At 39.4% G+C, this 14,596-nt stretch overlaps 2 protein-coding genes across 4 annotated transcripts in view; one reads left to right on the top strand and one right to left on the bottom strand.

Moving 5' to 3' along the window:
• Positions 1-881: 881 nt before the first annotated feature.
• cnih4 (cornichon family AMPA receptor auxiliary protein 4) lies at positions 882-5,048 on the top strand. The gene is made up of 5 exons (XM_056263122.1): positions 882-1,005; positions 1,364-1,432; positions 4,118-4,230; positions 4,312-4,452; positions 4,964-5,048. The coding sequence occupies exons 1-5, from the start codon at positions 937-939 to the stop codon at positions 4,989-4,991; spliced, it is 420 nt and encodes a 139-aa protein (XP_056119097.1). The 5' UTR covers positions 882-936; the 3' UTR covers positions 4,992-5,048.
• A 5,061-nt stretch (positions 5,049-10,109) lies between these two features.
• Positions 10,110-14,596, bottom strand: part of wdr26a (WD repeat domain 26a) — a 46,952-nt gene continuing 42,465 nt past the window's right edge. For all 3 annotated transcript variants that reach the window (XM_056263115.1, XM_056263114.1, XM_056263116.1), the window contains one exon: positions 10,110-10,808. Coding sequence is in view for 2 of the 3 variants with exons in the window: in XM_056263114.1 (XP_056119089.1) it covers positions 10,786-10,808 (23 nt within the window). In the remaining variant the exon portion in view is untranslated. The remainder of the gene's footprint in view (positions 10,809-14,596) is intronic.

Below are 14,596 nucleotides of genomic sequence, written 5' to 3'. Positions count from 1 at the left end.
TTTTGTTTTTTGGTCAATGAAGAAATTGAAATTGTTCATAAAAGTGGCCTGAATAACTCACGAACCATATTGAATCATTCCGAGTGCTTCTCAAACTCACCAAACCGATAATAATCATCTTTTTCTGACATTTCTGATTTATAACTATTTTTCTCCGAGAGCCGATCAGTAAGAGCGTTTGGATTGAGAATATGTCTGATTGGGCGAAAACTGATGAGATCAACATAGCCTACTGGAAATATGTTTACTATTCATGCCATTTTTGTATGGCAGTTTTATTAGTATATGTTTTTAACGTCCAAAACAATTTCAGGCAAATTATTCCAATTAAAGACGGCATGAACGGAAGTTGCGACAGTCTTTTCTCCCTATATGGTGACATATATCCGAGTGAAACAGCTTCTCGAACAAGAACAAATGCAGGGCTTAATTTGTACATGGGTTATTTATTGATTGTGGGTTGTGGTTTGCTATTGGTGGATCTCATGTGAGTGGCCCCGCCCTCGCGCCAGTCAACACGTCATCAGCTCCAAGAGGGAGGGGAAGTTCTTCTTTTCTATTCGCCTTTTCAGTGGAAGCTAAAATAATTACTTTGTTGCAGCTGGTTAGAGCAAAACTCATTTATAATAAACACAGCAATATTCCATAAAAACGGTCAATTTTGATTTCATGCTGACTTTTTTTCTTTTATAAATGTATTTTTATATTTGTTTATTTGTAAAAGCATTTATGTTTTTGCAGCTATTTAGATTTTTTTAATCATATAAAGTAAGTGTTTATTGAGGCATTTTGTGTATTTTATTCAAGCCATCAGAAATCTTTTGTTGTTGAATGATTGGGTTCCGCCGAACGCTGGCGCTCGTGAGATTCAACACCGTCGGTTCAGCGTTAGAGAAGAACCACACCGGAAGCGGAAGAGAAACCGGAAGTGCAGAAATGGAGGCTGCCGTGTTCATTCTATCACTCGTCGACTGCTGTGCTTTAATATTCCTCTCGGTTTATTTCGTATCCTTTATTAACGCTTGGCATGAATGAAGATGTGTTTGATTGACCGCGTGTCAGCAGGGGTGTGTGGTGTTGTTCCTCACGTTAGCAGGAGCTGCTCGCTGCACACTGTGATTGCGGATTGTTCAGTTTTTGTTAATCATTTATCATGATAATTTATCTTTATAATGTGCGTTTCACTCTATTAGCTACTATGTTTTAATACGATTCACTGAAGCTCAATGTGAGATTATAGTGGTTTCTCCTTCTGTCAGTGGAGGGATGGCTCATAAATCTGCCGCCCTATTTGAGATCATTTACAGATTGTTATTAATCATTATTTGTGATCTGTGTAATTACTTCCCTAACTCCTGCTCAGATTATCACCCTGTCTGATCTGGAGTGCGACTACATCAATGCTCGAGCTTGCTGCTCCAAGTTAAACAAAGTAAGTCTGGATTGTGAAGTTAAACGTGAAAATTCATTTACTAACATGAGTGTATTAAGTAATGATTGGCAAAGAATGAAATCCATTCATCTATCTATATATGCGTGTGTATTTACGTATGTGTGATATATATTGTGTGTGTATGTATGTGTAGGCTATGTGTGTGTTTTTTCTTTTTTCCTTGGAAGGATTTGTGTAAAGTGTGTAATTCATGGATTTTTTTCCCCACTCAAGTTTCTGATTATATCGTTTGTGTTTTTATTAATTGATTTCTGTCTGACATTAAAACAGTGAATGCGCTGTAGAAGTTGTAGAAGACTTCTTAACGCCACTGAATGTCTCACACAGCTAAATCTTTCACATTGAAATAAAAATGGTTTAACATTTCATTAGTAACACTAGTATACTGAATTGTATTCTGTAAATACTGGTAATGAAAGCATAATTAATGTTATTTTCATATATATGTGATTCTTACGGAAGCTTTTTTCTGCAACAGAATAAAAAAAAGTTAATTGCGACTTGTTTTGTCACAATTGCGAGATATAAAGTCAGAGTTGCGAGATATAAATTCACAATGGTGAGAATTGTTACCATTAGAATGTAAAAATCAAATTGAGTTCATTTTGTATTTATAATGGACACAGGGTGGCCGCGGGTCCTTAAAATGTCTTAAAGTTTTCCTAATAAAAGGCCTTAAAAGTATTAAAATGTTTTAAATTAAATATTTCTGGTCACATTACCGCTAAAATGTCTCCAGTCTGACGGACCCAATGTCCGCCAAATAACCAGTGAAGCATTGAATCAAATGATTCTGATTTTATTACATAAACAGCGATTGATATTGATCATGTGTTTCTGGTAGCGCTGTTGAGACTCGCTGTCTCTCTGAGATTTCATAGTGAGAAATTAAACAAAACGAGCATAACAGCACACATAAAAAACTCACAGAAGAAACATATTGAGGTCAAAATTCAAAAAGTTGAGTTTTTTTATTTATAACATATGATATAGTTAAGTAACAACATGACGGGAACTATTTTGCTGAATATTCTATAATTCTATAATAATTCTAACAAGTAGTTAAAATTAAATTACTTAGGTTAAACATTAAATATTACATATACGTTTGTAATATGTGTATTTCCATCACAGGTTTGGTCTTAAATTTCATTCAAAGTGGCATTAAAAGGTTTTAAAGGGTTAGTTCACCCCAAAATGAAAACTCTCAGTAATTACTCGCCCTCATGTTGTTCAACCCCATAAGACTTTCGTTCATCTTCGCAACACAAATTAAGATATTTCTGATTAAATCTGAGAGCTGGATCACTCCTCCATAGGCTTCTTAAGGGATTGAAACTTGCCGGCCCAGAAAAGTTATTAAAGATATCGTTAAAATAGTCCGATGGGGTGAACTAACCCTTTAAGGGAGCATTTCACCCGTGGTCTCTCAACTCCTCTACCAAGATATGGGACTTCCTGCTTAGAATGACGCAAATGACGATTTTTACATCATTATAAGCAGGAACTGCAACACTGAAATCCTTATTTCTCCCGTCTCAGGGAAAAATGAGGGAATAATGCACGACCATTCAAAAATAGGACTGGGTTTCTAACGATACAAAGCTTAATGCAAATGTGTGAAGTGTCCCTTTAAAAAGCCTTACTTTGAACTTGTTTATATCTGTAGGCACTAGGGGTGTAACGGTTCACAAAATTCACGGTTCGGTTCAAAACGATACAGTGGTGTCACGGTTCGGTACGTTTTCGGTACTGCAAAAAAGAAAGAAATGCCTGAGAAATTTCCTATTTATTAAAAGAAAAAATATTTTTTTAAAGTTTGAGTTTTCCTACATCTTATAAATGGGGGTAATCTTTGAAGGATGAACAAATAATGTTTTGGTCATCACATTAAAAATAACATTTAAATATATATTAATATAATATTTAGATAATATTTGAGTTTTGAAGTGCTGGAAAAAGATGTGTGAAGTACTTGAAAGCATTTCACTATTCCAGCCAAACTGGTTACAGTTAGTGTTACTATATTAAATCCATGGTGAATGTTGCTGGTCTGTGGACTTAAAGCCTATAACTAGTTCATTCACGGCACAATGTTTCTCCTGGCGTCCACGTCAGCGCTGTTTGATCTAATAGAGATCTACGGTTAATAACGGAGAAATGTGAATGCTTCTCACTAGATCTCGCAGCGATGTTATTACTTCAGTGGAGAATTCAAATGTTTTCTTCACTGGATCTCTTAGCACAGTGTCGCTTGATCTCGCGCTGCACAGATGTTGCTGGTCCGAACTGATAAACGGTCCGTTAAGCACAATATAATGAGTAGCGCAGTTTCGTTCTGCTTTCATTACGTTTGCCATTTGATGTTGCGCAGCGTTGTGGTGATCGCGCCAGCGCCGATTTTGTCGGCAGGAAAAATGGTCCAAGGAACCGTTCGGTTTGTATGCGTACCGAACCGGAAGCCTCGAACCGAAACGGTTCAATAATTACGAATACATGTACCGTTACACCCCTAGTAGACACCCTGGACAGATGAAGCACAGGAATGTGGTTCAAGTTTAATTGTTTCCGCATTTCAAAGAGTCTCGTAGTGCCTCTGCTTGTAAAACACGTCCGATCTCTTGGCGTGTGAAAGCTGATCTGAAGCCTGTGCTGTGTGTTCAGTGGGTTCTCCCTGAGATGATCGGCCAGGCTCTGGCCACGGTCCTGATGCTGGTGTCCATGCACTGGTTCGTGTTCCTGCTCAACTTACCCGTGGCATCATGGAACGTTTACAGGTGATTAATCTGAATCCCACAGAACACACACAGCATACACACACACCTGAGAAACACGTCATCATTCATGCCTGTGAACAGATACGTGAAGGTCCCCATGGGGAACATGGGAGTGTATGATCCCACAGAGATCCACAACAGAGGCCAGCTCAAGTCCCATATGAAGGAAGCCATGATCAAGCTGGGCTTCCACCTCCTCTGCTTCTTCATCTACCTGTACAGGTAAGAGATCAGCCTGGAGTCGTGTTGCTGGAGGCGCATGGCGCCGCGTCTGTCTAGGTGTGATCAATCAGTTTATTGTGTAAATTGCATTCCAATGCTCTAAATGACAATATTTTTATTTGGGGAAAATGTTGTCATTAGTTTATAGAATAAAATAAAAATGTTAATTTGACCCAAAAGACATATCTATAAATAGTAAAACCAGAGAAACGGATAATTTTGCAGTGGTCTCTTAATTTTGTCCAGAACTGTATATATACCGGTATGTATAAAGGCCTGTGTTTATTTTACAAATTGTAATATTTATTTATTGATTTGGAAATAGTTTTCCTGTTTTTTGTCTTTAGTTGATCACATGTCTGTATACTAAATTCAACAAAACACTATTAAATCACATAATCTAGAAATGACCTATCTAGCAGTGTGTTAGTTGACAGATTAAATGTGAACAGGCAAGTGGGTAGCGTGTGTGTGTGTGTGTGTGGTTCATCATCTCTGATGTGTTTTTCAGCATGATCCTGGCGCTCATCAACGACTGACCCGCAACCGTCTTCTGAACACAAACTGCCAAATCATAAACTGGCCTTTACATTTTGCGAAGAACTTGATGAACCCAGTCAGAAGCTCCAGCCCAGCTCTCCTCATCACTCGTTCCCCACTGACCACGAGCCGTCACGTGTCACATGACCTTCAGTCTTGTGTTTCCTGTTTCCTGCACTGACTGCTTCTCAGGGCTGAAGCATCGAGACAATCACACCGACACACACACACACACACACACGCCCATGTCACATCCAAACCAAGAACAAATATTCACGTGAAGATTAAGCCTGTTTTCGGAGCATTGGGATTATTTTCATGGCAAGTATTATTACTGTAATGTGTACGGTTGAGGTTTTTTTTTATTTTTTTTATTACAACACTCCATGCTTCTGTTGTTTTAAAATATAATATGTTAAAAACAGTACAACAGATATTACTGTAATGCACAAATACAGTCTTACATATTTTCTCTCTTTATTGCAATGAGAGCAGGATTTTTTTTTTTGCAATATGGTATTGACTGGGAACAAAATATTCATCTAAATAATCTCTTTTTGTGTCTTTTGATTGTGTGATTTATATGATATTCTGTTCCACATACGTTTTTAAAATGTCTTTTGTTGGAGAAGGGGTCTGTTTCTTGTTTTGTGAATGAGCAGAACACTAATAACCAGAACATCAGCTTCCCGATGCCGACGTCAGTGGCTTGTGATTGTGTGGATCTCATTGCTTTTGTGCTCTTCAGATCCGTCAAGCTGAAACTGAAGCCGATGTTTAAAACTTTTTTTTACGCTATTTTAATGGAAATTAGGCACATTTCCCCCCAGTATTATCATCATCATCATCATCACAGTGCATCTAAATGAGTGTTGTTTTCTAAATTATTCTAATTACAGTAATAATTCTCAAAACTCGTGTAATGCATATCGTAGTGTTTACGCTGCCTGCTGATTTCTGGACATATTCATTTTTAATGGTGGAGATGAACATGGATTGTAATTGAAATATTGTCTCGGTACAAAACATCTTAATGGTGCTTAAAACGGATGTCTTTTTTATGTTTAGACAAGATCTTTATTTGATTGATTTTGAAATCACCTTTAGTGGATGCTGGCGTTTGTTCCCTCGGCTCAGTCAAACTACACTACGCGTCCAGCTAAACAGTGCATCACATGACCGTAATCCAGTTGACCCGTCGTTGAATGAATGGTCCTGTTCAATGCCACGTCTCAATGCACCAGTCATCTGAAAGAGGGTTTGGTTTGTAATCATGTGAAATCAATGTCATCAGTTTTGTTTTTTATGCATATTTGCGGTTGTGGGGTTTCTTAAATAAAAAGATGATTATGAATATCAAGTTTTCACAATGCATTCATATTCAATTAAAAGCACATTATACACTCACCTAAAGGATTATTAGGAACACCATACTAATACTGTGTTTGACCCCCTTTCGCCTTCAGAACTGCCTTAATTCTACGTGGCATTGATTCAACAAGGTGCTGAAAGCATTCTTTAGAAATGTTGGCCCATATTGATAGGAGAGCATCTTGCAGTTGATGGAGATTTGTGGGATGCACATCCAGGGCACGAAGCTCCCGTTCCACCTCATCCCAAAGATGCTCTATTGGGTTGAGATCTGGTGACTGTGGGGGCCATTTTAGTACAGTGAACTCATTGTCATGTTCAAGAAACCAATTTGAAATGATTCGAGCTTTGTGACATGGTGCATTATCCTGCTGGAAGTAGCCATCAGAGGATGGGTACATGGTGGCCATAAAGGGATGGACATGGTCAGAAACAATGCTCAGGTAGGCCGTGGCATTTAAACGATGCCCAATTGGCACTAAGGGGCCTAAAGTGTGCCAAGAAAACATCCCCCACACCATTACACCACCACCACCAGCCTGCACAGTGGTAACAAGGCATGATGGATCCATGTTCTCATTCTGTTTACGCCAAATTCTGACTCTAACATCTGAATGTCTCAACAGAAATCGAGACTCATCAGACCAGGCAACATTTATCCAATCTTCAATTGTCCAATTTTGGTGAGCTCTTGCAAATTGTAGCCTCTTTTTCCTATTTGTAGTGGAGATGAGTGGTACCCGGTGGAGTCTTCTGCTGTTGTAGCCCATCCGCCTCAAGGTTGTGCGTGTTGTGGCTTCACAAATGCTTTGCTGCATACCTCGGTTGTAACGAGTGGTTATTTCAGTCAAAGTTGCTCTTCTATCAGCTTGAATCAGTCGGCCCATTCTCCTCTGACCTCTAGCATCAACAAGGCATTTTCGCCCACAGGACTGCCGCATACTGGATGTTTTTCCCTTTTCACACCATTCTTTGTAAACCCTAGAAATGGTTGTGGGTGAAAATCCCAGTAACTGAGCAGATTGTGAAATACTCAGACCGGCCCGTCTGGCACCAACAACCATGCCACGCTCAAAATTGCTTAAATCACCTTTCTTTCCCATTCTGACATTCAGTTTGGAGTTCAGGAGATTGTCTTGACCAGGACCAAACCCCTAAATGCATTGAAGCAACTGCCATGTGATTGGTTGATTAGATAATTGCATTAATGAGAAATTGAACAGGTGTTCCTAATAATCCTTTAGGTGAATGTACATTGCAATCCAGTTGTTTTAAAAACTCCATTTTGGATTTTTTTTTTCATAGAAAATGGAGAACACAATCATATTGGATATTTTGAAAAAAAAAAAATGTTTTCATTTTAGTTTAGAAACACTTTAGTTTAGGGTCCAATTCTCACTATAAACTAGTTGCTTATTATCATGCATATTACTAAGATATTGGCTGTTTATTAAGTGCTTATAAAGCACATATTAATGCTTTATTCTGGATGACCATATTCCACCCAATACCTAAACTGAACTACATTACTAACTTTTAATAAGCAGTAATTATGAGTTTGTTGAGGAAAAAGTCATAGTTAATATAGTGATAATTGGGCCCTAATCTAAAGTGTGGCCTAAAGTTTTAGTAATTTTTTCTTTTTGTCACTTTTATTAGTTTGTCTAACCAGTTTGGTTAGACAAAATGCAGAAGGCATCAATATGTGCTTTATAAGTACTATTAAACAACCAATATCCTAGTAATATGCATGATTATAAGATATTAGTTAATAGTGAGAATTGGACCTTAAACTAAACGTGTTATCCACAGTTTTTATTTCACTGTTTCAATCAAGCACTGGAAAAGTCATGGACATTTATTTATATGGGGGAAAAAAAAATATTATTGTTTCCAAATCACGACAAATTCCATCGTCGCACCTTTTGGATTTTTTTTTTTACCATTAAACCAACAGAAGTGATGACTTACGCCAGATAGTTTAAAACCCTGAATGCTTTATTGAAAGTATGTATACATAACACCTCTCCTACAGAACATTACATAATAGTACAATCACTTAGAATAATAACACACTGAAATGCAAATAAGATCCTCAGATCCTGACTGCAATAAACGTAAGTCTCCATCAGAACTCCAGCCAGGGCGCTACCGTCGCCCCGCGGCTCAAGCACATAAAGTCAAACTAAGACTGAAATGAAACACAAATATCCAGAAGAAAAGGAAAGCTCAGTTGCATAAACCAGAACGTACAACACCACAATTGTGTGATATCTCCACATGTGTGAGGGTGTTACTGCATGCACCTGTTCTTTCTTTCGCTTGCGCGTCAATCCTCGCTAGCGGGACAGGTCTGGCTGGTCAGGGTACGGGTAACCTGTACAAGGAGTTTACCTGATGCAGGTGAGAAACGCTTAACATTTGTACGGGAGGATACATGGCAAGAAATACACACGTGTGTTTTTATATATATATATACATACATATAAGTGCTGTCAAATTAATTAATCACGATTAGTCGCATCTAACATAAAAGTTTGTTTTTTTATATTTATATAAGTGCTGTCAAATCGATTAATCACATCTAGCAAAAGTTTGTTTACATAATGTGTATTATATTTATGTTATATGTATGTACATATATATATATGTCTGTGTGTGTACTGTATATACACATAATTATTTATACATGTGTATATGTATACACAGACATGCACACACACACATAATATATATAAATAATAATATATACACACACGTATATAAACAAACTTTTATGTTAGATGCGATTAATCGATTTGACAGCACTAATTTATATATGTATGTATATATACATATACATATATATATGGATACTTATATGTGTATTCACATATTGTATAAACAGACTTATGTTAGATGCGATTAATCGCGATTGACATCACAAATATATGTTTATATATATAGATTCCTTATATACATGTATATGAAGAGCATATAATAACAGAATAAATCATAGTAGGCAAAGTTTCTTTCGCTCGACTGATGAATACCTAAATTATTTCAGGGTACACCTGCGTGTACTAATGCGTAATATGGTACGAAAGTATATAAGAAATTCACAAATAGAAAAAAGCATTTAAGAGGCCATTTGCCAAGACATCCTTTATACGATAATACAAGGGGGAAAAAAGCTAAACAAATTATAAATCAACCCAAAATAAAATCAATTAAACTAAGAAAATCATAGCTGATGAATAATCCTATACATGTCTAGAAAAGCATTAAAAAAAACATAAAAAGTCAAGATGTGATAATATGAAAGAGGAAACGAGACCCAAGAGGAGAATATGACGCAACGAACACAAACTCGAGAAACATATTTGAGAGTCCGTTCATTCGTTCAATATGCTGGCGTACTTACCGTCACAGAATCATTTCTCATACACTAACAGCCTGGACCGTGTCGCAAACACCTACGAGCCACTTACGTCAAGTCAAGGTCTGCACGCTGATATTTACATGTGGATCGTGACATCAGCACGTGTGTGTGTGTGTGTGTGTCATTAGCAGGACGACTATAGCGAGCCTATATGTGTCGCAGGAGCGTTACCAAAAAATAACCATGTCCTGTTATGCGTCTTTCTTCGTAAATCTTAATCGGCTCGTCACAAGAATAAAGACTAATAATCCGTCACCTCTAGAAAACTTCCCCCTTTCATAATTAGCATAATAAAGTACCATAAGCAATGAAACAAAAATGCGGATCGGGGTCATGGTTGGAATTTTCTAATCAAAATGAATATCTAGCTGTTAAAAATGCCAGTAAATTCAGTCATTTAAAAATGTGGTGGGTCACAGAGGGAAAGGAAAACGATATCTTATATCTCTGCTGGTGAAGACACTTACTTTCAAGCATACAAATTGGCTTAAAGAAGTTCATGCTGAAAAATAAGGATATGATTTGTTTGCTCTCCGTTAACACGTGCGTCTTTGAGACCGAGGAGAAGTTCGCACATGCCGGAAAAGCATTTTTTTTTTGTCCCCTTGGCTGAGTGAATATTGTACAGAACACAAAGCAAGCCTGTGGCCTTGATTCATTCACAATAATAAATTAAAGCCGCAATAAATAACGTTGTTTGTCCGTGTGTGTGTGTGTGTGTGTTTGTGTGCGCATGTGGGTTCAGGAGGCAGTCGTCCACTCAGGATGCAGTGTAGAAAGGAGGAGGAGGGGCTTAGGCCGAAGAGGGGCGTGTCCGATTGGGATTTGAAGTCAGATGTTTGAGGGCAGCAGCCGGCTTCATGTTGTTCGAGTGAAACGGCGTGGGGAAATAACATCCATCTGCCGTACGATTTACTTCAATTTTCATTTCTTCATTCACAGAGTCTATAGTGTGTCTCACTGTATGTTTTCCAAAGTGGACATCTGCTCCAGAGTCAACATCAACTGTCCATGCTAAAGCATTCTGCAGGAGGAGAGAAGCAGAGAGACCAAAATCACAAACAAGTCCTCTTTCTAACATGTGCTATTCAATTCAGCTCAGGTTAAAGTGCCCCTATTATGCTTTTTTTTGGATATTACCTTTCATGCAGTGTGTTATATAGCCGTTTGTGAATGTAAAAGATCTGCAACGTTTTAAAGATCAAAGTGCAGATAAATGGAGTTAATGTCTCCCAAAAGAAAGAATCGCTTCAGAACTGCGAAAACGAGTTGTAAGCAATTCCAGTCTCACTTCCTGTTACAAATCTACGTAATAATGTAGCACATTTGCATAATGCCCGCCTATGGTCTTCATTGGCTGCTCGCAAAACAATGTCTACTTTGACCCGCCCTCAAACACAAAGAGTTTGGTTCGCTGTTTTCAGCGCTGTGAATACACTTCACATGCACTTCAAAAGGATGAGGTGCTGGGATTAATATGGAAAAACCAAAGGAATCTTTACTGTTCGTATCAATGTGTATCAAGTGCAGATCCGGAGCTGAAAATAAGATATGATAATGGACTTTTCGTTTCCCACATGCGCTGTAAGCAGTCGACCAATCATAACAGACTGAGTCATCTGACCAATCAGAGCAGAGTAGACCAATCATAACAGACTGAGTCATCTGACCAATCAGAGCAGAGTAGACCAATCAAAACAGACTGAGTCATCTGACCAATCAGAGAGAGTAGACCAATCATAACAGACTGGGTCATCTGACCAATCAGAGAGAGTAGCCAAATCATAACAGACTGAGTCATCTGACCAATCAGAGAGAGTAGCCCAATCAAAACAGACTGAGTCATCTGACCAATCAGAGCAGAGTAGACCAATCATAACAGACTGAGTCATCTGACCAATCCGAGAAGAGTAGACCAATCACAACAGACTGGGCCATCTGACCAATCAGAGAGAGTAGCCCAATCAAAACAACTGGGCCATCTGACCAATCAGAGCAGAGTAGACCAATCATAACAGAATGAGCCATCTGACCAATCAGAGAAGAGTAGACCAATCACAACAGACTGGGCCATCTGACCAATCAGAGAGAGTAGCCCAATCAAAACAACTGGGCCATCTGACCAATCAGAGCAGAGTAGACCAATCATAACAGACTGAGTCATCTGACCAATCTGAGAAGAGTAGACCAATCACACCAGACTGGGCCATCTGACCAATCAGAGAGAGTAACCCAATCAAAACAACTGGGCCATCTGACCAATCAGAGCAGAGTAGACCAATCATAACAGACTGAGTCATCTGACCAATCAGAGAAGAGTAGACCAATCACAACAGACTGGGCCATCTGACCAATCAGAGAGAGTAGCCCAATCAAAACAACTGAGTCATCTGACCAATCAGAGAAGAGCAGCCCAATCATAACAGACTGGGCCATCTGACCAATCAAAGCAGAGTTGACCAATCATAACAGACAGTCATCTGACCAATCAGAGCTGAGTAGACTAATCATAACAGACTGAGTCATCTGACCAATCAGAGCAGAGTAGACCAATCACAACAGACTGGGTCATCTGACCAATCAGAGCAGAGTAGACCAATCATAACAGACTGGGCCATCTGACCAATCAGAGCAATCACAACAGACTGGGTCATCTGACCAATCAGAGCAGAGTAGACCAATCATAAAAGACTGAGTCATCTGACCAATCAGAGAGAGTAGCCCAATCAAAACAGACTGGGTCATCTGACCAATCAGAGCAGAGTAGCCCAATCACAACAGACTGGGTCATCTGACCAATCAGAGAAGAGTAGCCCAATCACAACCGACTGGGTCATCTGACCAATCAGAGCAGAGTAGACCAATCACAACAGACTGGGTCATCTGACCAATCAGAGCGGAGTAGACCAATCACAACAGACTGGGTCATCTGACCAATCAGAGAAGAGTAGCCCAATCATAACAGACTGGGTCATCTGACCAATCAGAGCAGAGTAGACCAATCACAACAGACTGGGTCATCTGACCAATCAGAGCAGAGTAGACTAATCACAACAGACTGGGCCATCTGACCAATCAGAGCAGAGTAGACTAATCATAACAGACTGGGTATTCTGACCAATCAGAGCAGAGTAGACCAATCACAACAGACTGGGCCATCTGACCAATCAGAGCAGAGTAGACCAATCATAACAGACAGTCATCTGACCAATCAGAGCAGAGTAGACCAATCACAACAGACTGGGTCATCTGACCAATCAGAGCAGAGTAGACCAATCACAACAGACTGGGTCATCTGACCAATCAGAGCAGAGTAGACCAATCACAGCAGACTGGGCCATCTGACCAATCAGAGCAGAGTAGCCCAATCACAACAGACTGGGTCATCTGACCAATCAGAGCAGAGTAGACCAATCACAACAGACTGGGCCATCTGACCAATCAGAGAAGAGTAGCCCAATCATAACAGACTGGGTCATCTGACCAATCAGAGCAGAGTAGACCAATCACAACAGACTGGGCCATCTGACCAATCAGAGCAGAGTAGACCAATCACAACAGACTGGGTCATCTGACCAATCAGAGCAGAGTAGACCAATCACAACAGACTGGGCCATCTGACCAATCAGAGCAGAGTAGCCCAATCACAACAGACTGGGTCATCTGACCAATCAGAGCAGAGTAGACCAATCACAACAGACTGGGCCATCTGACCAATCAGAGAAGAGTAGCCCAATCATAACAGACTGGGCCATCTGACCAATCAGAGCAGAGTAGACCAATCATAACAGACAGTCATCTGACCAATCAGAGCAGAGTAGACCAATCACAACAGACTGGGTCATCTGACCAATCAGAGCAGAGTAGCCCAATCACAACAGACTGGGTCATCTGACCAATCAGAGCAGAGTAGACCAATCACAACAGACTGGGCCATCTGACCAATCAGAGAAGAGTAGCCCAATCATAACAGACTGGGCCATCTGACCAATCAGAGCAGAGTAGACCAATCACAACAGACTGGGCCATCTGACCAATCAGAGCAGAGTAGACCAATCACAACAGACTGGGTCATCTGACCAATCAGAGCAGAGTAGATCAATCACAACAGACTGGGTCATCTGACCAATCAGAGAAGAGTAGCCCAATCATAACAGACTGGGCCATCTGACCAATCAGAGCAGAGTAGACCAATCACAACAGACTGGGCCATCTGACCAATCAGAGCAGAGTAGACCAATCACAACAGACTGGGCCATCTGACCAATCAGAGCAGAGGAGCCTCAGAAAGGACAGACTGAATACTTTATCGAACCGTTTCAGACACTGAGAAAAGAGGTGATGCTGCAATGTATAAAATAAGTGGATGCATGTAAACCTGTTATAGGAGACTCCGCAACAAAAATAGCATAATGGGGCACTTTCATTCTGAATTTGAACTAAACATTTAAATTCCAGAAGCATATTAAAAAGCAATAGTTAAGAGTCTCTCAGATCCTCTATATGCATTATAAAGTCCAGATTAGATGCCTACTTTTTTAAATGAACTGAATTATTAAGCTACTGTAGCTCCGGTGCAAGAGGGTTAAAACACTAAATATCAGTGTCAGCCATAACAAGCTCCGTTTTTTGGCGCAGAAACTCCACATTGGTTTAATCATCTGGTTTTAGTTTCTGAATATTATTGAAAACACATCAAATGGGTGTTTAAAGATTTCAAGAAATGGCTTGACAAAAGTAACCATTTCCTACTGAAACAGGAAGTCTGAACAGATTGTTTAAAATAGCTCTGATTCACATTAATTCTCCCCA

Source organism: Rhinichthys klamathensis, unplaced genomic scaffold (genome assembly GCF_029890125.1).
Source record: "Rhinichthys klamathensis goyatoka isolate OS25496 unplaced genomic scaffold, OSU_Roscu_1.1 h1tg000198l_1, whole genome shotgun sequence".
Lineage (NCBI taxonomy): Eukaryota > Metazoa > Chordata > Actinopteri > Cypriniformes > Leuciscidae > Rhinichthys > Rhinichthys klamathensis.
This window is presented reverse-complemented; position numbering and strand designations above follow the sequence as displayed.

What these genes read in the sequence shown, in the direction of transcription:
- cnih4 (XM_056263122.1), top strand. Translation starts at nt 937, where the DNA reads ATGGAGGCTGCCGTGTTCATTCTATCACTCGTCGACTGCTGTGCTTTA. An exon ending in GCTGCTCCAAGTTAAACAAA is followed by an intron (nt 1,433 to 4,117) that starts GTAAGTCTGGAT and finishes CTGTGTGTTCAG; the next exon opens with TGGGTTCTCCCTGAGATGAT. An exon ending in TTCTTCATCTACCTGTACAG is followed by an intron (nt 4,453 to 4,963) that starts GTAAGAGATCAG and finishes TGTGTTTTTCAG; the next exon opens with CATGATCCTGGCGCTCATCA.